This window comes from Pundamilia nyererei, unplaced genomic scaffold (genome assembly GCF_000239375.1).
Source record: "Pundamilia nyererei isolate P.nyererei 1_Seehausen unplaced genomic scaffold, PunNye1.0 scaffold00530, whole genome shotgun sequence".
Classification (NCBI taxonomy): domain Eukaryota; kingdom Metazoa; phylum Chordata; class Actinopteri; order Cichliformes; family Cichlidae; genus Pundamilia; species Pundamilia nyererei.
Window position 1 is genome coordinate 59,928 of NW_005187931.1, and position 25,622 is coordinate 85,549.

A 25,622-nucleotide genomic window follows, 5' to 3' on the forward strand; every position below is an offset into this window, starting at 1 on the left:
AGTCATTAGCACTCATCAGGCAATGTCTATGGGCAACTGACTGCACTCAGACCAAAGGGGGCTGAATAATTATGCACACCCCATGTTTCCGTCATTTATTTGTAAAAAATGTTTGGAATCATGTATGATTTTCGTTCCACTTCTCACGTGTGCACCACTTTGTGTTGGTCTTTCACGTGGAATTCCAATAAAATTGATTCATGTTTGTGGCTGTAATGTGACAAAATGTGGAAAAGTTCAAGGGGGCCGAATACTTTTGTAAGCCGCTATAAGTAGCAGGATGAACACTGCCAGCAGGCTGCTAGTGTGAATGTCTCTGATCAAACAATCACAAACAGACTTCATGAGTGTTGCCTGAGAGCACAACATCCTCTAGTGGTTCCTGGACTCCCTGCCTGACACCCTGGAGCCCGATTGGCATTTTCCACAGAATACCAGAATCGGCACGTCCACCACTGGTGCACTGTGATTTTCACAGAGAGCAGGTTCATCCTGAACACATGTGACAGATGTGAAAGTGTCTGGAGAGGCCGTGGAGAATGTTATGGTGTGTGTGAAATTGATCACCATGACTGTTTTGGTGGTGGGTCAGTGATGGTCTGGTGAGGCATATCCATGGAGGAACGCACTGTCCTCTACAGCAGGGGTGCCCAATCCCAGTCCTCGAGATCTACTATCCTGCAGCTTTTAGATGCATCCCTACTCCAACACAGCTGAATCAAATGGTGTGATTACCTCTTCAGCATGCCATCAAGTTTGGCAAAGGCCTGATAACAAGCCATTCAGTTGATTCAGGTGTGTCAGAAGAAGGGTGCGTCTAAAAGCTGCAGGACGGTAGCTCTCGAGGACTGGGATTGGGCACCCCTGCTCTACAGGCTAGGTGACGAATTTTAATTCCCAGCAAACAATGTGGCATCCTTGTGTTCCTAACATGTTACCCTTATCAGTATGGAGATGCAGAAAGATTTTTTCCCCATTGAGATGTGACATGTTTTCAAAGTGTTCATATATATTTTTTGGAACAGTATAGTTAAGGTTGGATCAGGTGACCCTGAATCCTCCCTTTTTTACGCTGCATAGGCTTAGGCTGCTTTCACTCTGTTTATGCACCTCTCTGCATTAAATCATCAGTAATTATTAATCTGGCTCTCTTACACAGTGTAATTATTGTCCTGTCTTCCTCCCCTCAACCCTAACAAGTTAAGGCAGATGGCCTCCCTGAGCCTGGTTCTGCTGGAGGTTTCTTCCTGTCAAAAAGAGAGTTTTTCCTTCCCAAGTGCTTGATCATTGGAGATTGTTTTATTGCTGGAGTTTTCTCTCATATTGTAGGGTCCTTATCTTAGAATACAGGATGGTTTGAGATGACTCTTGTTGTGATTTGGTGCTATATAATGAAACAGAGTGTAATTAAGTACAATCATTGACCAGGTTTAATGAAGTAATTAATTTGGTAATCTTGGGAGGGTCAAATGCACTTACTAACAGTGTTGGTCAAGTTACTTGAAAAAAGTAATCAGTAACTAATTTCTGATTACCTCCCCAAAAAAGTAATCCCGTTACTTTACTGATTACTTATTTTCAAAAGTAATTAATTACTTAGTTACTTTTTAAAAACACGATTTACAACCTGAAGAGGTGATAAAGTGATAGATCTTTCAGCCCAATTCTACTGTTTCTGCATAATCCATCATACAAAATGTAATCAAATGGAAAAGTCTCTTTTTTAACTTGTTTTATCAGTTTTAATCTTTTAACTTTATGCATCAAGCAAAAATGTAATTATATGCAACATTCTCTGACTGGAAGAAATTTTTTTAACATTTAAACCTATTTTCTGCACATTCCAGCACATAAAATAAAATATTTTTTGTGTTTACACTCAGTCTTTCAAATAGATGCAAGTAAAACACAGCAGAAAATAAATAACATCAAAGACTCAGCGGTCCTGTTGCTCTATTTTCACCTGTAAAGCAGGAGTAGGGTAGGCGGAGGTTTACCCTGGTGCAGGTGAGCCGCAGAGGTCAGTGGAAGAATCCGCGAGTTTCTCTGTGAGTTTCCCATTACATGGTAGCGCACTCGGTGCTTGCTTGGAAGTTTAGGGGTTTTTTTCACTGTAAAAAGAAGTTTTTCTTCCCACGCACAACGGACACTAATGTTTTTGTCACTTTTTATGGAATCAAACTTAAAGTAATTTCAGTACTTCCACACTTTAAACGCTGCACGCTCATACTCTCTCCGCACTCGATATATTATCTATTGTTGCTCTGTACACAGCTGTTGCCACAAACGTCGCACTCGCTTACAAACAATGTCATGAGACATTTTCACAAAAAAATCACGGTTTTAGTAATGCAGTAACGCAGCGTTCCAACGGGAAAGTAACGGTAATCTAATTACCGTTTTTGCAATAGTAATCCCTTACTTTACTCATTACTTGAAAAAAGTAATCGGATTACAGTAAAGCGTTACTGCCCATCTCTGCTTACTAAATATTAAAAATCTACTTTTCTTAACTCTCCACCTATATTTTTGGCCAAAATAAAAATTATTTCTGAACAAAGCCACAAAACCCAACAGCTGTGAGTAAAATGCAGTTTGTCACTTTATGTCTGTAGACAGGAGAGTCTGGAACTGGGAAGTCCTCCTCTCTCGACTCCTCATCTATTCTCCCTCAGAGCCTCTTCTTCTTCATGTCCGCCAGTTGTCATGTCAGCCATCTTTGACACAAAAAAGTAAACAGACCACATCGCCTCCATCTCTTTAAGTCTTCCATCTGCTCAACAACGTGACATGAATATTCACACAGAACATTCGTGACAAATGGTGCTGATTAACCAGCCGGTGTGAAGTGTCTGAGTATGAAACTAACTGGGAGGAGAAAGAAATGGATGGAATAATATAATTGGTTTGATTTTATTAATGCCTTTAGAGAAAAACCTCTTTGTTGGTTTATTGTTGAGTATTTCATGGATATCACCATTTTAAATGTTGACCTGTTTTATTTTGAAATATTACACAAATGCTATAAAAAGTAAAACTAAACTATAATTATGTTCACTCCAGTATGTTTGTAGGCTGACTTTTGTGTCTCGTTTCTAATAATATTTCTATTATTCCAAGTGTTTTACAGAAAAAAAAATAGGAGAAAAAAAAATCTAAGATTTGATTAAAAACATAAAAATAAAACTGAAACAGGCAAACAGGACAAAACATAAAACCAACATGGCCACATGTTAAATGTTCATGAACCACAGGCGCTAAAGAAAACACTGGCAAGTACCACCAAAAGTCTTTGAAGTCAAAATGTCTGCTTTTCAGGTTTGAAATCACAGAGTCCCTGTTTTTCATGAAGCATATGCAGTGTTTGAGATCATGAATGGAACTTTACAAAAAGGGCTGGTTTTGTAAACCTTGTGCCATGATTGCGAAAGCCCCAGCGAGTCGATTGCAGATTGTCTTTGATTGTGTTTGAATCTGTGTGACTGTGATTTGAAGCTAAACAGTGACCTAGAAAGGTCCATAAAACGAGTAACTGCAGTCTAGACACAAAAGAGTTCAAGAACTTCCTCCAGCAGTTCTTTAAATTATGACAGGGTTGCTCTAGTCTCACAAGAGGGACTGAATATATTAAAAGAATATGCAGAAACTTCAGCAAAACTTCCCGTGAACACAGGATGTATTTATTCAGCATTAATGTCAGTTTGAGTTTTTGTGCACAGTCCAACAAACAACACAAACTAATAGCAGTAAAATATACATGCAGTATTCTGAACTGCAGTATTCTGCCTTTCACTTGTAAACAAATTTAAGACAAAACATCGAAGAAGAAACAAAGTAACTCATTGGTTCAGACCAGGTGCTGTCTTCATCTAAAAGCATCCCTGGTGTCACATTAAAATTCTATACATAAACTTTTCATCCTCATAGTCGACTAATGGGAAAGTGCTTCTTCACAAAAACATAATAACAGCATAGAATATAGTAAAACATAAACTATCAGGCGAGGATTTGACTGGAGTGAAAAACATAGCAAATGGCAAAATTTAGACTAAGATTATTCTGTTTTTCAGTTTCGTTGAACATTCCTCGGTGGATTAATGAGATCCACCGGGTGACCATTCATGTGAAATGTAGCACACAACACAGTAATGTATTCTTCTCAGGCTAACAGTGAGGACATCACAACAAAAGATAGATCCACAGTTTGCGGTTCAGGCTGGGTCCAGGAGAAGATCGTCATTCAGATACCCCGGTATTGATGAATACAGCTCTTGCTTCTTCTCTGCTTCCTCTTCTGTCTCCGTGGTGATGAGTTTGGCTGTCTTTGGGTCTGCAATGATGTCCTTGGAGACCAGAGAAGTCTTCTTCCCTTCCAACCAGTAAGTAACCATGTCACCTTTACCCTGAAAGAAATTAATCAGGTCCAGAGTGTTAACTGGGCAGCTCCCAGTTTTACCTGAACTGGACTCCAATGGGAGTGTACAGCTCACCTTGACCTGAAGTGTTCCTCTGCACTCCAACATGTAGCCACCAATCTCTTCCAGTAGGTAAAAGACACTGGAGCTGCACTGGATCTTCAGGGCTGCAAAAATGGAACATACCAGCTTGTTTCACCCCAAGAAGAAGACAGTTAAGTCTGTGTCCAGTAACCAGCATTTGTTCCAGTAATAATTAGTCATACTCTTATTAGGTCCTGCAGTCTTACCAACGCTTGTTGACTCCATCCTCGATGCTGTGTTCACTGTATCTCCAAACAGGCAGTAGCGAGGCATCTTTGTCCCAACCACCCCTGCCACCACTGGACCTAAAAGGACTCAGAAGAGTCACAGGTGGAAAAATGATTTAACAAAATTTTTAATTACAGTGGCTCAGTAGCTTGTATACCGGAGTGTATCCCAGCTCGTATCTGCAGCTGAGTGTTGGGTTTATGGGGGATCCTGAAGGTGCGACAGACGCCCACCAGATCCAGAGCCATGCTGGCGATCTCTGAGGCGTGGAGTATCCCGTTCTCCTGTGGAACACCAGAGACCACCATATCTACACAAAAACAAACAAACAAAAAACAACAATCAAGTAAAAAGTTTTCACAGGACACTATAGAGTCCTGTGAAAAACCAAGTACACCTTTATTGCTTCCACTTATGAGCAAGTGGGTAAGACGGAGCCAGATGCTGCTAACATAAGAGAGCAACATCCCAGAAAATTAACCACGAGGTCGGACCAAGGTCAGTTTTGAGAGAAATTAACAAAACCGAAAGAGTTACATCTTTGACTCTACCGGCTTCAGTTAGCATTTTAAATCTTTTAATTCATGGCAGTACAATTAGAAAAAAGACCAAACAAGTGTGGCTTGTTTGGAAAGGCTGCCTGGAGATGAGCTATATATTTATATAGCTATATATTACCATGTGTGTCACTCACATGCGTCTCCGATGGTTTCTACCTTGTAGACATCGTAATTGTCAATGATGTCATCGAAAGTTGTGTAGAGCTTGTTAAGGAAGTCCACGACCTGGTAAGGAGTGCTGCTGCTGGACAGCTGGGTGAAGCCCACTATATCACTACACAAACACACACATACCATCCTTTATTATGGTGGCTGTAAAAATATAGAAAAGTAGAATAGAATCCAGTAGAAATTTATTTAGCTCATGTGGTTGCTACAAACCAGCATTATTAGCCTCATCTGACTAAAGACCCCACAGGTTTTCAACTCTAGTCTATCTTTACCTGAAGAAGACAGTGGCACTGACATAGCTCTGAGCTTGGGAGGGTTTTCCCTGACGGAGGTCATCAGCAACCTGTTTGGGAAGCATACCTGAACCACAAACATACAAATGTCAGTAAAAGGCGAGTTTTAACTGGTCAGAGATATAGAGAATTGTATAATCTGCATACAAATAAATGTTTTCTGGATGAAAATGTGTGTAATAAATGTGAAACAGAATCATCCTACTAACCTAGTAACACATTAGTATGTGTGTGTGTCTGTGTGTTTGTGGGTCATACTGTATAGCAGCCTATCAGTTTTCTGTTTCTCATGCATCAGATCCTGAGTCCGCTCAGCCACCAACACCTCCAGATGTTTGCTGTATTTCTCCATCTGAAACAGAGACAAAAGAAAAAAGCTTTACATATACAGTATATAGCATTGATGTAATTTAACATATGATATTACATGAGAACATGGTACAATGCACAGTTTGTTACTATAGTAATAACATATAATGATTATTGTACTGTCCACTGTATTGACAGAGTTTGTTTTTACCAGGTTCATCATCATGTCCACTGGGCTGGTTTTGATGGGGTTAATTCGATGCACAAACTTCTTGATCTGTTCAAAGGTAGGTCTGTGGGTAGGGTTATGAGAGCGACATCGCCGAATCAGCTACGGAAACACAGGTGGGTCAAAAGAGCAGAACAGCCGAAATGGAATATTCAGTCATCGAGGAATATTTATATTTTTAATGAATGATTACATTTGCTTAAAAATGTTTTTTTGCAAATTATATAATATCTTTAAAGTCATATTTCAAAGTTAGCATCATTCAAAGAAGAAAACATAATTTAAACAAAACATCAACTAGTTCAAGTATACACGACCACAATTGCAAGGAACACCTGACAGCTGTCAGCTACAGACATCCTTCACCCACTCAAAACATTAACTTGACTGTTCTTCAGAAGTCCAAATCACTCGTTTCAGGTGAAAGTAAATTTAGTGTTTAACTTGGAAAGCAAGGTTTTAGAGTATAAAGGAGTAGTGTAGAGGCACAGAATCCATGATGTTTTAAGTCTGATGTGACGTTTCTGCATTCTGTGATAATTTGGGGTACTTTATCATCTCCTGGTCTTGGTGGTGGTTCATCCACGTGTTTTATCAAAGTCAGCACAGCCCTCTACCAGGAGATTTTATAACTCTCCATGCTTCAGTTTGGTGACGATATTTATGTACATGCAGATTCCCTCTTCCGAGAGGACTTAACACTTCCCACTACCAAGTAGTTAACAAATTGTTTTGTGGTGTCAGAACTACTACCAAACAGTTTGCTCACCATTTTATGACTATGCTTATTTGGGGAGCTAACTCACCTAACCTCAACCTGACAGATTCTACAGCTCGCTGAGAGAAGGAAGATGAGGAAGTTGAAGCTGAGGTGCCACAAGCTGATCACCTTCATGGTACGAATACTGTAATTATTGATGCAGTAATTTGTGTTAAAAGAACTATAACTAAGTTCTGAGTATATAAATGAACACATTTTTTCCTACAAACGTATGCTTATAACAACCTAGCATACGAACACTACAAATTTTTATTTATTTTATTAATGATAGCACATTTCATACAGCCTGCTTTCAACCATTTCATAACAGTCAGTTTAAAGGGAATGACATACCTCTACATAGTCAGCGGGACAGGGGCAGGTGTTGTCAGCTTTACTGGAGATCAATTCAGGAAGAGGAGGACACCAGGAACACTCGAGGTTTGACTCCTCTGCCTGTAAACCAAAGCATTTTACGAATTTTACTGAGGGAGACCATGAAAGCAGCACAGTTACAGTGAAGGGAAAGGACACTCAGACTGACTTACAGGGACCGGATCACTGCGAGTTGCAATCTCCAGCAGGATGATGGAATAACTGGGAAATTTACATACAGAGAGTATCAACTGATCTATATTTATTTATCACATTGTGGAGACTGAGCTAAAACTACAGTTTTGCTTTGGTTTAGGGTAAAGGTGAGGGAGGCAGATGGAAGTCTTCGGGGAACTGAGGTGAGTAAGTGAAGGAAATTTAAAGTTAACTCTGTGACCTGAACACATCTCCTGCCAGCGTTGGCTCCGTGTTAGAGTCCTGAAACTCAGGCGGCAAGTACACTTCCAAGAGCCTCTGCTGATAGGTGGAAAGAGGCTCCGCCCCATCGCCCGTGCGGTAGGTTCCCAGACCGTAATCTAATTGGAGATTATATGTAAATAAAAACAATTGTAGATATATAATCAAAAATTTTGCTGCATTCTAGATTATTTTTCAGATCTATTTTAGGATGTCAAAAATTAGGTTTAATTAAAATGACAATAAAAAACAGAGATTAGAACAATTCAGAAAGAGATTTCAGTTATAGAAAATGATCTTCACTAAATTAGGAATAAAGCAAACGTTCACTTTCAAAGCTAGTTTATATCTGGTAAGTTTAACAAGTATTTACTGGGTTTTTTTTAATTTACATGTCTAGTTTTAATACTTTTAAGAACATTCTTTCTGCACGCTCAGATCACCTGTTATTTTGCAGACCCAGCGGTCGTCTAAGACACAGTTTAGAGAATTCAGTCGGCCGTGACAGATCTTGTGTTGGTGCAGGTACGACATCCCTCTGGCGATGTCTGTGGCGAAGGAAAACCTGGCAGGCACAAACAGTCATGCATCTAAACAGACCTTATGAGAACCCCAAATGAATTGGAAATGTGTGTGACCAATTAACTTACAAAGACAAACACTTTATGTGTAGTCGCATTATGCCTTAATTACCTCAAGATGTCATTGTACCATAAGTAAGAGTCTGTGTGATTATCTGAGTACCTGAATCCCCAGTTAAGTGGGATCTCCTCGTTAAGAAGGACATCGTTAAGGCTTCCTTTTGGGCAGTACTCTGTCACTATGGCAACATTTGGCACCTCAACACAGCCACCGATAAACTTACACAGGTTGGGGTGATCAAGCTCCCTGGAGACAAACATAAAGACAGAAAGTCAGACTAACATGCTGTGTATTTGCAGTATGAAGCGGATAAGTTTGTATTTGCATCTTACCTGACTTGCTTGACTTCCTGTCTGATGGTTTTGGACAGAGAGAACGTCTTTGTGTGAATCCTTTTGATAGCCACGGTGCGCCCATCACTGGAAAACAAAATGGCTTTTAACATACATTTCCAAATAATATACCAGGAAGCTGGAGACATTTCTATTGGCGATAGGTATGGATGGTGCTATAACCAGTGTGTGACACAGAAGTGGCAAAGGACAACTTGTGGCTTTGACAAACAAAAATCTTGACCTCTGGGAATCAGGAAAAGATACTTGAAACTGGCCCTGGTGGCCTATCAAAGTATCCGAAATAGCACAGTACAGTTTTATATAAAGACAGACAGGCGGTTACCAGGGGTGCAACAATACTTGTATCGGTATTGAACCGTTCGATACAGTGCTTTCGGTATGTATCGAACAATACAATACAAAAGTTTTAATTTGTTTTATCAAATTTAATCGAGCGCAGATCCACTGAGCGCAGCGCAAGCTAGTGAGACAGAAGCTAACCTCATTGCAACATAGCAACTGCCTCAACGCTACCCGAAATTGAGCCTCCCCCACCTTCATTCGGATCATTTGGAACTATTTTGGTTTTCATGTGAAGCATGACCCTGATGGACAAAAGTAAAACAGTATGTCGGATGTGCCACGCAATGCTCAATTGGTGGGAACTAGTGTGTTAACGCAGTTAGCTTGTTAACGTCTTGACGCCGTCCAGCTCCACACACGGGGCGATCCGTGGTAACTTGTTAACGGAGATTTGCCGTGTTGTGGCGTTAATGTCATTTTAACGGGTTTAAAGCTGACAGCACTAGTGGGAACACAACGAATATGACTGCACATTTACGCCGACATCATCCTAGTGCAAAGACAAGTGGAAGCAGACAAAAAAAACAACAAGCAAGCTACAAACTTTACCCGAGTCATTTAGACAGCCGTTAGCACATGATTCTCCTTATGGGGACCTGATATGTTTAATATGCTGCTGAGAATATAGCCCAGAAGAAGCGTATAGTATAGCTTTTATTTTGGAAAGAGCCATTTCTCTGTAATAAACTCTCTTTTCCAAAGATGAGTGATTTCTCAATAAGACAGATTTTTTTATTTTTTTTATTTCGTTGTTTCAGCAACATTAAATTTAAAAACTGTACTTAAAATATATATTTATAATTTTATTAAATGACAAATTAAAAAGGCATGAACATTTTTTGTATCGAAAAAATATCGAACCGTGACACCAAAGTATCAAACCGAACCGTGAATTTTGTGTATCGTTGCACCCCTAGTGGTTACATAGGTAGGCGTACTATATGCCGGTGCAGGTGAACATTGTTTTTCGGGTTCCCAGTTGTCCTGTACAGGTGCTTAGCGCTGATACACAGCTAGTATGACTGTCATTGTTCCCCACTGGTACACTCATTATGCTGCCCATGGTCATGTGCCCCTCTTGATCTGCAGAGAAAAACAGAGTTAAGTTTTAGATTTCCTTCATGTACATAAAATGTATACAAATTTACAGATGTGGGGTCCATTTCAAATCATTCTAAATCAGTGCTGTTAATTAAGTTTTTTTTTGTGGTGCTTTGTGTCCTGCTCTGCACTGTAATGTTTTAGATCTGGTTCATACTCTTTTTGCAGTAATATCTCTCTTGTGCAGCTTTTAGGCAATTCCAGCATACACTCAGAGCCTTTCAGTACTTACTAAGCTACTATCAGAGTTTTATGTAGACTGTTAAAAGGACCTTGTTTTATTGTAGAGAAGTCGATGATCCAGCTTTCGTCCCACAACATTTTCTGTTTCTGGTACCTTAGCCACTACAAGAGACAGATTTATTTATTTATTTTTAACTGGCAGACTTTTTTTGAGCATATGTGTGTTGTTGTGTGAGTCCTTACCACAGCAGTCATTATGAAGGAGAGGCAGAGCAGACTGAGTGGCAGACCGATGGCAATCTTCGTGGAAGGGGACATAGGGCATTCACCACAGTCAGCTGGACAGGTGGAACAAAGCTCCGCCTCTTCACAGACACCATCACCACAGACTTCAAGGGTGAAATTTAAAGATGAAATTGTGACTTATTTACTTTTTATGGCAACACTATGTTTGGGGTTGACTGACTGCTGGAGCCTTATGACATCTTTGCTACTGGGTTATCAGTATAATCTCTGTCATCAGTGGCCAGAAAATGTTCACATAACAATGACAATATGATCTAATACAGAAGCTTTTGTGCACTCCTTGTTGCACTTCTTATAGTCAAGTCAGGATTTTGAGAGGGGAAAAACATACCCACAGCAGGCAACACGGTGGTTTTGGCCTCCAGGGCAACCTGCATGGTACCGACCCGAATGTGAGCGATGAGTGAGTTTAAGCCAGGATGAAACAGAACCACCTACAAATCAACATGTTAGATTAACTGGTTGTAGACAAAACATCAGCAAAGAATCAGAATGTGAGTATTTAATAGTAACTGAGTGTAGCATCTGCATACAATTATATTATTTTGTCATTGGGACATATTATAATATTGTAGTATTGCCCTACTTTGAATGAAATAGGTTTGTCTGTACAGAAGCATATGTTACATCTCTGCTTAATGTTCTGTATTTAAAGAAACTTGGGCTCCACTTGGGTTCCAGTAACCAGTACAAAAGGCTTCATTTCTGAAGAGACTAGGTCCTAGACTTGAAATAACAGTCAAACCAGAAATTTTGAAAACTGTAAAAGATGCTTTTTGGACAGCTTCCTCTTTTGCAGAAACAATGTAGGGTGTAAATACTAGAATTAAAGAAGAAGAACACTGTCTGTATAAAACAATGGAATAAAAAAGAATAGCAAAATACAGAATTATTCATTCACTTAAAATGACAGCACGAGGGAAAAGGTTAATTATTCAATGGCTCTGGCTCTAGTGATCCTGTGATACACTCTTTGTGCTTAAACCAGACAGTTATCATTCCTGCTGAGTTATGCATCAACCTAAATTACTAAATGCAACCAATGAGATGACCTGTAGGTCCAGTAAGTGTATTAGTATGTTCCTAAAATGTTAGTTTTCCTATTTTAAGTTTTTGTTTCATTGAGAAACTGCTGCACTTTTGAAGACCTCGGTGACCTCATTGCTGGATGTGCCCAATCGTGTGTTGTGTATGGATTAATGTAAACTATTTTAAACAATTATTTAGGCTTAATGTTCACTATTACACTTCCATCCAGCCATTTTCTACCGATTATCCAGGTTAGGGTTGTGGGGGCAGCAGTCTGAGCAGAAAAGCCCAGGTTTCCTTCACCACCTCCTCTAGTTTATCCAGAAGGGACACAGAGTTGTTCCCAAGCCATTTGTGAGATATAATCTCTTGAGCAAATCCTGGATCTGCCCTGGTGCCTCCTCCTGATAGGACATAACTGGAATACCTCACCTACGAGGCATCCAGGGGGCATCCTAGACAGATGCCCAAACTGGGTGAACTGGCTCCTTCCAATGTGGCTCTACTCTTATTCTCTGAATTAATTGACCTAAATCCATTTAATCAGTGGTGGAATTATATTTATTTAGTTTGCCTTGGACCCAGTCAAATTAGCTGTTTTCCAGTCTTTGAACTTCTCTCATGTATGACGAGAAAGTGTTAGTTTTCCTATTTTAAGTTTTTGTTTCATTGAGAAACTGCTGCACTTTTGAAGAGGAACTATGTGAGATATGGACTTATTGAGATAAACTGGCATGTGTGTTACCTTCGCGGTCCAGTTGGTCTGGGTCATCTTCCCAGAGGTCGAGACGGTATGTGTGAAGATTTTTCCATCATCAGGAATCCAGGGGCCACAAATGCTCTCTGTTGTCTGTTAGTGAGGAAAAAACAGAAAACTTTATTTTTATGAGAGAGCTTTTTATCTGTTTACCTATCTGTCAGACATTACATGGATGGACTACATCTAGAAAGTAGATCTGGGAAAAGTAAACGGATCCTAAGGTGTCTTAGACCTGCAGTTTCTCACCACTAAGGGGTGACTACTTTGGGTAGAAAATAAGTGAATTTGTCAAGAAGTCTATTAGAAAATGATCCCACTGCTTATGTAATCTGTGACCTCATTAAACACTAGTCTGGTTTATTTATGGCCTCTGTTGCGAGTTTAAAGTTTAACTGAAATCAGCATAATTTAGTAAATTATGGTCCCAATTTTGAGTTAAACTGTGTAAACAGTTTAAGTTTTGGAGCTGGCCAACCTTGGGATTAACCTGTATCTCCATAATACTCTATTGTGTGAGGATTGGTGACAAAATTTGCCAAACTACGTTTTGCAACTGGATTTTGGAGTTCTCTGTGGATTGTGTTACAGAGAGGAGTGATGAAGACAAGAAGAAGCAGTGCACCATGTATCCCAGCGGGCAGGAGTGGATGTTAGCGTGGTGAATGCAGCAGTTCTCGCCATTTGCATCTTTCCAGTTGGCCGGACATTCGTGATGTTCACAGAACCTCCGAGCTGATTCAGCGTCTTCTATGTCACTGAACACACAGACAAAGCAGACCAGTTTATCTAGTTTATTTTGTTCAGTCTAAAATTATTCTGCTTTATACCCAGTTTAACCAGTTTACCTTTGAGTGAAGACGCGGTTTTGGACGGCCCAGTGGTAGAAAGAGTCCTGGGTGGTCACCGAGTATATGACACTGAATACCTCACCACTCTTTATCAACTCTGGAGGACGAAGAACCCAAGCCATCTCCAGACCTGGACAAGAGCCACAGGATAATAGACAGACAGAGATTTTAGACTGCAATCTTTAAAATAAATAATTTCAGACTTCACTGGGGAGCTGTAATACTTGTTATTTAATCTCGAGACCAACCAAAATCTCTCTTCAAGACCTACGGTTAATGATTGTATTGTAACTGCCGTCTGTTTTCTCACCTCCACAGTCGATCATGTTGTACTCGTTGGGCCTGTCCAGAGGCCAACAGTCGTACTCGCTGTTGTCCAAATCGTGCCAGCAAAACACCAGACCAACACCACAAACAGACACCTGGAAACAACACGACACGTGTTCAATGACCAAAATTACACCACAAATAAAAAAGGAAAAAGCATCCAGAGAATCATCCGAGGTGCTCACATGATTAAAAACTATGGACCTGAGCTCGTTCCCTTGAATTTAAATACATTAAACTTTAGGCCTGTAAAAAAAGGTGTTTCATATATGATGTCTTACCCAGAACAGAAACCAAAGTCTTTGTTGTTTCTTCATACTGTTGCTGTTGAAAGACAGACAGGTGGACAGGATGGAGACAGGTAGGAAGACTGACTGAGAGTCTCGGACATCTGCAGCTTCTGAGCTGCTCGCTCGCTGTGGAGTCAGAGCTGATGGAGCGGTGGTAGGTAGAGCGAGGCAGGAGACACTAGAGAGAGAGAGAGAGAGATTGGATCCCGTATTTCTCCCGTGCGCTGTCAAAGCTGAATTCAATGTTTTACATAGAGATGGCTACACTTCACTGCCCTCTGGTGGTGGCTGCTGTTACTGCACTGATCTTTAAACATTTACTATTAACTCAGTTGAGTTTTTCCCTCTCTACATTTTTAATTCTCTACCGATCAAAGCTTTAAAGAATTAAGAAATATTGTATTGTTATTCACTATGCAAACCCAGTTTTCTATGTGTGGTCTTTTGGAGTTTTTTAGATATTTTTTTTTTATATTTAAAAGACAAATTCTTTTTCAAACTTCTTGCAGGTTTTTTTTAAAGAGTCAACATGCGCTGACTTCACTTGCTTTATTTACTTTGTAATGATGGATTAAAGCAAAAAAAAAAACTAAAAAAAAAAACTTGTCAGTTACAGTTTAACCCTGTAAGGCAGCGGTGTCAAACATTTAGCCCACAGGAAGTAAACCAGCCCACTGGATGGATCTTTTGAACTGTTAAGATATTGTGACAGAAAATATTTAAAGATGCTTTTCACAAACCAACCAAGATGTTTGCATAAAGGTTATCTCAGTTTTTTTTTTTTACTGGTCTAGCCAAAAGCAGACCAAAACTGGTCTGTATGCAGCTGATGGTCCACCCCCTTGCTTGAAGGTTTATGACTTATTGTGAGTGTTCAGGATGTTACTCTAAAAAATGAATGCTACATTCCTTTCCTTATGTAATTACTCAATAGTTTTCCCACTCTTGTCCATTTGAGAAATACAAATTAAAGTGTCCTTATGTCTACTCCAAAGAGGTTACAGACCTCTGTGTCCTACCTGTACACGAGCTGAAATCTGCTGATTTGTAGCACTAAATAGCCTTTTTTCTTTCTATCTGCTCATCATACAGCATACAGACAACTGAGGAAACTTTGTAACATACATAACAGCATATTTGTAGCTAATGTAATCACTGATGTTAACACACACACACACACACACACACACACACACACACACATAAAGCTCGCTGTAGCTCTGGTATTTTAGGTTCCTATATAACTCACAGATTTTACAAAGACTGTAATCTCCAAAAGAAAACAACAAACCAGCCAGCTCCTGACAGCTGTGCCAGCTAATTGTAAACATGAACCACATCCTTAATTATCACTAATGAGATCATTTAACTTCAAATATAACTGTTATAAAATTGCCATGCTTTCATTGAGTTATCCCTTTGTTTTTATTTATCCATGAACACATATACGAGGGTCATAAACTGCAAACTATATATTCTTATCAGAATTTAAACATCTATGTTAATATCTTAAATATTGATATAGAGTAACACAGTGTCAGCCGTATTTTATTTATCCCATATTGCCTAAATTATTTTTACAGCAGTTAAAATGTTGATGACAAAATAACACTGTTATTATTGTTCTTGTTGTTATTACTAGTACTACCGTTAATAATAATAGTAGTAGCGACAGCAGTGAGAAAAAAAGTATCAGTAATTATTTATTAACATTGTAACTTTGGTCGCGCCTGACTGCCTAAGAACATGACGTCACAGGGGAACAGCTTCATGAAGTGAAAGGCTCTGATTGGTGCAAGATGTTCATGAAAACGGACGTGAATGAGTAACCCCACGCGCCCACGGTCCATCTGTGTTTATGCATCAACAGAGAGCGCGTGGGGGTTAAAGAAACAAATCTGTCTTCGTGTTAACGACTCTAAACTTCCTGCTCGCGCGCTGTCCGAATGTCTGTCGGGTTATTCCCCGGCACGCGACTCCACACAGTCCAATTCAAGCGCGCGAGGACACTCTCCCGGCTCTCTTTCTCTCGCGCCTGCTCGCGCGCAGGGCAGTGAGAAGCGCAATGATTTAGCGGCTTTTAATTCATTTTTCTCACATTTAGCATCGCAGCTGTGTTATTCTACATGTCGTTTTTGATCCATTTTTATGTTTTACTCACTGGATTCAGCGGCTTTTTGCACTTTTGACGAGCCTTCTTTTTAACCAACTGCATGTTTTAAATGTCTCGGGTTTTTTTTTATTTTACGCACTGTGTAAGTTTGCACGGTTCCCTGCCGAAATCCGAGATATTTGGAGCGAACTGCTTGACTAACCCGGGCCGTGCTAGTGTTAGTGTCCCGGGTTAAAACCGCAGGATGTTGACCATAGTTCTCCTGTCTTGCTTCTGTTTGTGGACACGGGGCCAGTGCTTGGACCACGACAGGTCAGGAATTTCTTTTTCGTTTTAGCTGGTTAAGCTTTTTTAAGGCAATTTCATTGAAAACATGTTTTAAAAATAAATGTAACCATATAATTCTAAATAATCTTGCTCACAATGATACATTTCAACTGTCTGGTGCTTTTCAGTGACAGTCACAGCAACGCACACCTGTGCAAAACACGAGCGTCTTCTTCCTTTCTGCATGGTCTTGTTTCTAATTAAAGGGTTTGGCTCAGAAGCAGTGCTGAAGAAAAGGCAAACAAGTCAAACACTTTAATGTCTGTGCAATTAAAGAACATTTTAACTAAAAGACAGCAACTAAAACCGTGAATTCATTTCTAAGGGGAGACACCTGGGAAGAAAGGAAGAAGAAAATCCAGAGTTAAAAAATAACTAGCAATGAATGATGATGGGAACACTGAGGAGGACATGATGAAGAGGGGAAAGTATGTGGAGGGAGTGGAAAAAAGGCACGCACAGCACCCTCCCCTCCTCTATGGCTGATATATTTCATGTTCAGACAGGCACCAGGAAACAGGAGATGTCAATAACACACACACACACACACACACACACACACACACACACACACACACACACACACACACACACACACTCTCTCTCTCTCTGTCTCTCTGTCTCTCTCTCTCTCTCCAGCCGGTCTCAACTAGTACAGGCGACATAAAAAAGTCATGGAGCCACAGAGTAGTTTTTTAAAGCCTCAAGTCATATTTCTCCCTCAGATTGTTTCTGTGTCTTTTCTTTCTTCCTAACAGTTCATTGGATTTTTGTTCATCCACAGGGTCACATGACCCCGTGCAGGCAGCAACACCCCCCCACAACGCCCCAATCCTAACAACATGATATGATCCTCAAACATGCTGTGTGTTCATGTGTGTTTGCAGCTGGGCGGACCAGGCCACGTTGTCCCGTGGACTCTGTCGCTATGGAAACAGCGTGGAGTGCTGCTGGGGCTGGAAACAGTTGGACTGGGGGCGATGTGAACGTAAGGACACACATTTATACGTCCTTTCAGTGAAGTCAGTCTAAAATCCTCCCTAACCAACTGATCAGCCAGTGGACTTTCCTTTTAACCTACTTAATGCGACTGCTGATAGCTGTTAAAGACACAGACTGTATATAGAAGAAGGCAGTAGATACAGTGATGTCACTTGTAGTTTTTTTTTTAACCTGCATATTTTTAAGCTTCAGTTTTAGCTTTTGTGATCAGGCATTTGTTGGTTTGTGAGGTCAGACATGATGGTATTTCAACCCTAGGGTTCAGTGATCAGCTGTCAGCTAATGCTAGCAAGCTAGCATCCCCAGCAAAACCAGCATGTTGGTTAGAGAAAGTTTACATTTGTTTCAATGGGGGACCACAGTCAGACTGGTGATGGAAACCAGTCGACAAATAAACTGGACTGTGTTGACTGATGGTTCTTTGTTAAACCAACAGCTGCTTGGAAGGAAGGAAATCAGCTTTAACTGTGTTTTTGTGAATCTGTTCAGGGTTTAAACACTGAAGGAGCAGCTGCAGAGACCGGAGTGTTTTATTTCATTTAGGACTGAAAACTGATCTGCAGCCAGTTAGCGTGACATATGTTTGTACATGATTCAGTGTATGTTAACACCCTCTGTGTGTGTGTGTGTGTGTGTGTGCAGCTCACTGCCAGCAGGGCTGTAAACACGGAGAGTGTGTGAAACCAGACCAGTGCAAATGTCACCCAGGATACACGGGAAAGGCGTGTAACCAAGGTATGTCTTTTTACTCAGCACAGAGTACACCAGGTTCAGACGTACCTATTCAAACTTCTCTATTTTTATGCATTTGTAATTAAATGGAGGTGTTACATTTAGATATGAGTGATTCACAGATGCTGTGTTGCTGTTAATAAGGAATATCACATTTTTTAAAACTGGCCATGCCATACCATGGCAGAGATAGATACTGTGGTGCTTTGGATCATTGCCCGTTTCTATCCTCCATCATTCTGATAAAAATGTCTCTTCTCACCTTCATGTTTTTGAATTTAACCAGTGCTTTGCACCTTGTTGTGAAGCCTTTGCCTTTAGTCATTCATTCATGTTTGTTTGGTGGTTGTGAATGTTGGAGGTATAGTGGTTAGCATAGCTGCCTTCCAAGCAGTTGATGTCAGTCAACTGGGTAAAAATGGCTGTGATTCCTGAGCACTTTTGTTAAACCCATTTGAATTAAAGCCGGAAGTCTGTACTTCAGTCACATCTTGCTAGTGTGATTTTTGCTAGTGTGTGTGGGTACAGAGAAGAAAGTATGAAAGCTGCATGTTAAAACTTGACTGTGGATCTGCTTCTAAATTAACCTCAGTGCATGAGCAGTGCAGCAGTGAACCTCACAGGTGTGTTTCTAAATTAAGATAGATATAAAACTGCCTTTTAATAACCTGACAGAATAGGAGATTGCTCATAAAGTTAGCTCACAAAGTGAGAACTCTTCAGCACATCTGCAGGGAGCTGGTCCAGATGTGGACTCCTGGTTTCACAGAGATCAGATTGCCCATCATGCATCTGTTTTGCCTCAACAAAACAGATGCATTCCTGTCATGTTTGTTTGACCTGCAAGGGCGTGTTTTACCTGAAGACCCCCAAAACACACAAACACACTCTATAACTACTGTTTCTAATCTTAGGCCTACTCCACCCACACACAGTGTTAATGTCCTGATTAGAGGCTTCATTATGACTCATATCCTGACCATAAAACAGCATCTGGAGACCCCCCCAGAGACACTCTGTCACACAACGTGTGTGTTTGGACTTCTGTCTTTGAGAGGACACGACCGTCCTGCTTATGATGGTTTCAGTCCTGAGTTTATCTAAACTCAGATGTTTCTCCAACACTTCAGAGCACACCGCTCTGTCTTCCTTTCATTTAGATAACTTAACCCTTTAACACACAAAATTGCAAAATTATAAAATAATTCTCTTCTTTCAGGAACCATTTCATTTTTCTCTCGAGCCCAAAATGTGAAGCGCACATGGCAAAATCTATTTGGAGCTGATTTTCTTCTGTGCTGCCACGATAAATCAACTGTCAGCATAAAGCCCGTCTTCTCTCCTTTCCAAAGATGATTCAAGTTTGTCTGTAGCACAAATGGAAATTTAAAGAGCGCTTGTAAAATGGCCCTGCTACTGAGCCTGTGGTAATAAAGGGTTAAACCAGGTGTTTACCTGAGGAGTGGGTGATTTGTTCCACCTGGAATGCACTTTTTGTCTCAGAGCAAGAGGTGTTTTTACAAACATACACTTATTTAAAATGCTCAGGGCTTAAGGTCAAAGGTTAATCCCGCAGGCTGACAAGATGAGTGAAAACAGGGAGGAGTTTTATGTTTAATACCCCCTCTGTGTGTGTGAGTTTCAGATCTGAACGAGTGTGGCGTGAAGCCTCGGCCCTGCAAACACCGCTGCATGAACACGCCAGGCAGCTACAAGTGTTACTGCGTGGACGGGTACGTGCTGCAGCCGGACGGCAGCTGCAGGAGTGAGTTACTCATCGAGCGTTCGATTCCCTTTCGCAGAAGTATTTATGCACGTGTTCAGTGTGAGCTATAAGCTAACACACAGTGCAGTCACCAGCTTTATGAGGCCTACTTGTTTTTCTTGTGCAGAGTGTTTTATGAGTTGTCTCTTAGTAAAGACAAACATTATAATCCTTTTTGTCCTGTTTATTTTTCTCTGTGAGTCATACTTTGATTTTTTTCGGTGTCTGTACGCTCGCAGATGCTCAAACCTGTTACCATGCCAACTGTCAGTATGGCTGTGAGGTGATCAAAGGGGCAGTGCGATGCACCTGTCCATCGCCAGGGTTACGCCTGGGTCCAGACAGACGCACCTGCATCGGTAAGTTAGCTTGCTTTTTTAAATTCCTGGATGAAGAAGTGCAGGATCATCTTTCGTCCTCCACCTTTTTCTTTCTGTTCAGACATCGACGAGTGTTTCTTGGGTGGAGGCGTGTGTCCTCGTCGCAGAAAGTGCGTGAACACTTTCGGGAGCTTCATCTGTAAATGTCACCTGGGCTTCAGACTCGTGTACATCAACGGGCGGTACACCTGCATCGGTGAGGCTAAAACCCTGGAGATTAAAGTAAAATAAAATAAAATGTGATTTTACAGAGCTTTCATTTCTTCTTAACTATTCACAAAACTCCCTGCTAAGTCACTGTGGCTGTACATAGACTCTTTAGCATTTTAGCCACTGCCCTGCTGTTTCAATTAATTTATTTATTTATTTATTTTTGGGGGGGAAGTGACCATATTTGGACAAGAAGGTGAAGTTTTAACTTATCAGTTAATGCTAGTGTATTTGGTTTGCAAGCAGCATCACAAGACTGTATGGGTGCATCACACCTATCTAAATATCTAACCCATAGTTAGATAGGTTTACTGCAATTAACTTCACAGCAGCCATATTAGCGGTCAGACAATTACATGTAAAATGTTCCGATATGCTAACAGCATAATATGACAAACATGCCACAGGTCCAGTTCAGGGACTCTAGTTACCTGAGGTGGAGCCTAGCAGACAGCCAGCAGCGACATCTGCCTGTTTCCAATGATCTATAAAGACCAAAATGGTTTTTGTTTTTTGTAGCAGGCTGGAAACATGTTTAGTCTGCTGTGAAGGTGGCCAGTTTGACATCTGAGTCTGTGGGGACTGACTGAGTTTGGGGGGCCCTCAAGTGGACATTAGAGGGACTGCAGTCTATCAATTCCATGCTGGCTTTATTATTAGTTCTGGAGGTTGCTGCTTGTTTTAATGGAATGTTTTATCTGCTGTTTTAGCCATAAAAATATGCCTTGTTAGTCGAATTCATTTTTTTAGACGGATTTCTGGTGTTGTAAATAACTTATTCTTCAGACTTAATCAGAATGAAGTTTAATTTGTTAGAAGTTAAAAGAAAAAAGAAAAGAAGGCGCTTCTTCCTCGTTTCTCTCTTTGTTACCAGATAAGGACACTCGTCCGTTCTGCTCTCTGAATCCATCGTCTCCAAAGTGCAAGTGTAAAGACGGCAGCTGCAAAGGTAAAAACAGCTCTTTATCACAAACACCTGTCCATCTCTTAAAAGGTTAGGTTAGGGTTTATTCTTTAGACTTTTCTTGTCGTTTCAAATAAAAAGAGAAATCTGTCGAGTTCTGAAGTTGTATGCTGCATTTCACACAATCATATAATCAGCACGGTAAAGAAAAATGATGGAAAAAAGTTTCGATCTGTTGATTCGGTAGTGTCCCAGACCTTCCTTCGTCTCTGTCTTCTGACTCTTTTATTGCTACTCAGGACAGATGAGAGGCAGGTGTTGGTGAACTGCAGGCACCAGTCAGACACATTTCAATGATAAAATCTGCTTCAAAGTCCGAGCTGAACTTCAGCTTTGCTTCTGTAAATTTCCCCACCAAAAACACAAAACTTTAAAAAAGGTGTTGAGCTTATAATTAGCTCCACTTTGGGCTGAAACAACATAATGAACACTGGCTTTGTCATATCTTCACACACTGCTTCTGGTTTAGATTTAAATAAATAATGACACAGTGCAATATGCCATGTGAATTTTTTCCTTTGAGGTTGGATTTCATAATCTTCTATAGTATTATGTTTTAATTAGTGCTGTCAAAACTAACGCGTTAAAGCAAATTAATCCGCCATCACGGTCAACGCGATTAAAATTTTTAACGTAATTAACGCATCTGGAGCACAGAATGACTCAAAATCCCTGAAATATTTCAGCTAACACATTTCGGGCAGTTTGTCCAAGTAGAGTTACCTATGCACATTCGCAAATAGCCAGTTGATCTGGTAGTGACGGGCAGCTGAACCAATCAACTCTATATGGAAGATGATAATGATTTCTCAATGGGAAATTTGAGTATTAAAAAATAACAAGACGGAGCAGTCGACCGACATAAAGCATTATGCACATTGTGCCAGAAGGAATTTTCTTTTCACCGAAGCACTTTGAGCTTAAAATTTCACATTGACCCAAAGCATACATTAGTCTGGGATGGTGCTAGGACTTTGGCTAATGCGTCACCCAGCTTGCGACAAACCACTCACGGAGCAGGGGACTCAGTAAGTCTACCTCGGACATATTGACTGAAACAATGCCATGTGGATTGCAACAAACTGCAGACCTATTAATATCAATGAGAACACGCTCTTTACATAGCTTTGGTTCCTCATTTCAAGGACTTGAAGTGCCAGAGAGAGAGTGGATAAATGTTTACAGAGTTTTTTGTTAACGTGAATGTTCAAGCTGTTCAATAAACACGTTAAGTGCGTATATTTTCCCTTTTTCTTGAGTTTGTTTGCTCATGCAAAATGAAATGCGATTAATATAGAATAAAAATGAATGATATTTAATCGTGACTAATCAATATTAATCCACAGTAACCCAGTGATGAATCTGATTCAATATTTTAATCGTTTGCCAACAGTAATATATATTATATATTAGTGTACACTTACCTATTAGTATATAGGTTTTTAAAAAAAGTTGTATTTCACAGGAGAGAACCTGTGTTAAAAGATATAAGTTAAAACTATTTAAATTCTCTCTGAAACGCTGTCATTGGACTAACATCACACAAAGTCTAAATATGATGTCTTAGCAGACAAACAATAGACAGACAAACAGATTATATAATATAAAGTTGGGTCTGAGAACAGCCTGTGTAGATCAACAGCATGGAAACATGAAGGAAACCTGAATCTCTTTCTCTTCTTTACAGCTGATGGGAAGATTAAATTCACTTCTTTACATCCCAGCACACTAGTTCTTGTTCCAGTTGTTTTATTGGTCTTATGCCTCTTGTGTATCAGTTAATGGCACACAATTTATCCAGACTGTACAAATATCGCCTAACAACCACTCATTTTCCACCTGCCTGTCCGCCCTGAGGTTTACACTGTTTTTAAGCACGTCAGCAGTTCCCCCGACTGCAAGTTTTGTTTTTGGCCTCAAACTCTGAGGCAGCAGTAAAGTTCACTTTCTTTGTTTTACTCATAGCCATCCCCAAAGTGACGGTAGAACCGCAGAGACCAAGAACTACAACTCCCATGACCTCCACCATCATCACTACCGCTACATCTCCTCCAACCACCACAACTGCCCCCATCCCAACAACCTCCCTGTCCTCATCCACTGATGTTATGACCACCACTCCAACACCTATAACTGATACCACTGCTACACCAGTTACTGCCACTACTGTGACAACAACAACACTTGCTGCTACTACTACAACTGAAATGGATACGACAACTCCCACAACGCCTCCTCCGTCCACCACTTCTGCTATTACTACTCCTAGTACAACAACAAATGTTACTACCATCACTGCAAGTTCAACTACACCCACCACGCTGCTAACTACAACCCAGACGACACCTTCTTCTCCTCCTCCTCCAACAACAACAACACCAGCAATCACTACAGTGCTGCCGAGTACCTCGCTGCAAACCACCACGGTGAACAACAAGATCAACAAAGACGTGACACAAAAGCAGCGAGGAGACGTGCACAGTAAGGACACACAAACACAGCACACATCCACGGACCTGCCGAGTATGAGCTCGCCCAATCACACTGTTTATTAATTAATTGGGAAGAACTTGCTCTTGTTGCTGTGTTTCATTATGGCCAGGTACAAAGTTAATGTTATAAAATGTTTGCTGTGAAATGTTAGCTTCATGTATCAAATACTTTTATTTTTAAAGCCAGTTCATCAACTTTCAGGACATTTTTTCAAACACTAAAATCATCAGTTTCTCAAAAACTATTAAGGACTAAAGTCTGAACTTTCCACGGACCCCAACGTAAAAGTGACTCAGTGTCTGTAATATGGGACAGATGCAGATCTGAATGTTGACCAGTAAAAATAGAAAAAGAAAAAAGAAAGTCCACTCCGAGTCGGGGATGAGTTCCTGCCCCAAGTGGAATAGTTTAAGTATCTCGGGGTCTTGTTCGCGAGTGATGGGAGAAGGGAGCTGGAGATCGACAGACGGATTGGGGCTGCGGCTGCAGTAATGCGGACGCTGCAACGGTCCGTCGTGGTGAAGAGGGAGCTGAGTGTAAAAGCGAAGCTCTCAATTTACCGGTCGATTTACGTCCCTACCCTCACCTATGGCCACGAGCTGTGGGTAGTGACCGAAAGAACGAGATCGCGGATACAAGCAGCAGAAATGAGCTTCCTCCGAAGGGTGGCTGGCCTCTCCCTTAGAGATAGGGTGAGAAGTTCGGCCATCCGGGAGGGGCTCAGAGTAGAGCTGCTGCTACTCCACATCAAAAGGAGCCAGCTGAGGTGATTCGGGCATCTGACAAGGATGCCCCCTGGGCGCCTCCTGGGTGAGGTGTTCCAGGCATGTCCCACCGGGAGGAGGCCCCGGGGCAGACCCAGGACATGCTGGAGAGATTATATCTCTCGGCTGGCCTGGGAACGCCTTGGTGTGGAGGTGGCTGGGGAGAGGGAGGTCTGGGCTTCTCTGTTTAGGCTGCTGACCCTGCGACCCGGCCTCGGATAAAGCGGATGAAGATGCATGGATGGAAAAGAAAGTCCAACACTTGTGTAAATTCTAATATTAACCTCTTAGGACCTGGCGTCCACATATGTGGACATCACATTATTATTGATTTAGTTATTTAGACTAAAATACTCAATTTTGGTGTACAGGGGCCTGATATCCACTTACGAGGACATTATACTGCTACTGTTCTATCAAAATTTTAAACGAATATCCTCATATGTGGCTCTTATTTTTCTTAAAAACAAAGGTTGAAAAAAAAAATCTGGTAATTCTTTGTTTTCTACATTCATCGGGCCCCAATATGCCCAAATATCAAAGAAAAATTAAAAATGCATGTCGTGGAAGAGTTCAGGTCTTAGGAGGTTAAAGCAGAAAGAAAAAGAAAACTAATTAAATTAGTTGGTGTGTTGTTGAATTTCACAGTAATGTCAAATTTTCATTTGACATTACTGTGAAACTTGGAGTACTTTTTAACATGAAATACTTGATTACAAAAATAAAGAAATTTCTATTTTGGTTTGACTTCAATGCTCGATTGAGAAGATGTAACAAAGTAAAAAATATCAAAAACAGTCAAAAATGAAAGAAGGTCAAGCAGGAGATACAATAGCGTTAAAGCTAA

At 40.6% G+C, this 25,622-nt stretch overlaps 2 protein-coding genes across 2 annotated transcripts; one reads left to right on the forward strand and one right to left on the reverse strand.

Annotated features, from left to right (window-relative positions):
• Window positions 1-3,892: 3,892 nt before the first annotated feature.
• LOC102207396 (atrial natriuretic peptide receptor 1) lies at window positions 3,893-14,134 on the reverse strand. Its single transcript, XM_005754271.1, has 23 exons — window positions 14,017-14,134; window positions 13,719-13,830; window positions 13,406-13,538; window positions 13,183-13,315; window positions 12,546-12,650; window positions 11,103-11,205; window positions 10,709-10,854; window positions 10,555-10,627; window positions 10,120-10,264; window positions 8,816-8,902; window positions 8,586-8,729; window positions 8,285-8,406; window positions 7,822-7,960; window positions 7,598-7,646; window positions 7,404-7,505; window positions 6,272-6,391; window positions 6,010-6,103; window positions 5,731-5,818; window positions 5,422-5,561; window positions 4,885-5,037; window positions 4,706-4,804; window positions 4,491-4,582; window positions 3,893-4,403 (listed from the first exon to the last, which is right to left on the reverse strand). The coding sequence occupies exons 1-23, from the start codon at window positions 14,050-14,052 to the stop codon at window positions 4,212-4,214; spliced, it is 2,607 nt and encodes an 868-aa protein (XP_005754328.1). The 5' UTR covers window positions 14,053-14,134; the 3' UTR covers window positions 3,893-4,211.
• Window positions 14,135-15,874: 1,740 nt separating this feature from the next.
• On the forward strand, window positions 15,875-24,073 carry LOC102210326 (nephronectin-like). Its single transcript, XM_005754276.1, has 8 exons — window positions 15,875-16,450; window positions 17,353-17,453; window positions 18,110-18,202; window positions 19,845-19,964; window positions 20,204-20,323; window positions 20,406-20,540; window positions 21,429-21,503; window positions 23,484-24,073. Exons 1-8 carry the CDS (start codon window positions 16,383-16,385, stop codon window positions 24,071-24,073), a joined length of 1,302 nt encoding a protein of 433 aa, XP_005754333.1. The 5' UTR covers window positions 15,875-16,382.
• The last annotated feature ends 1,549 nt before the right edge of the window (window positions 24,074-25,622 follow it).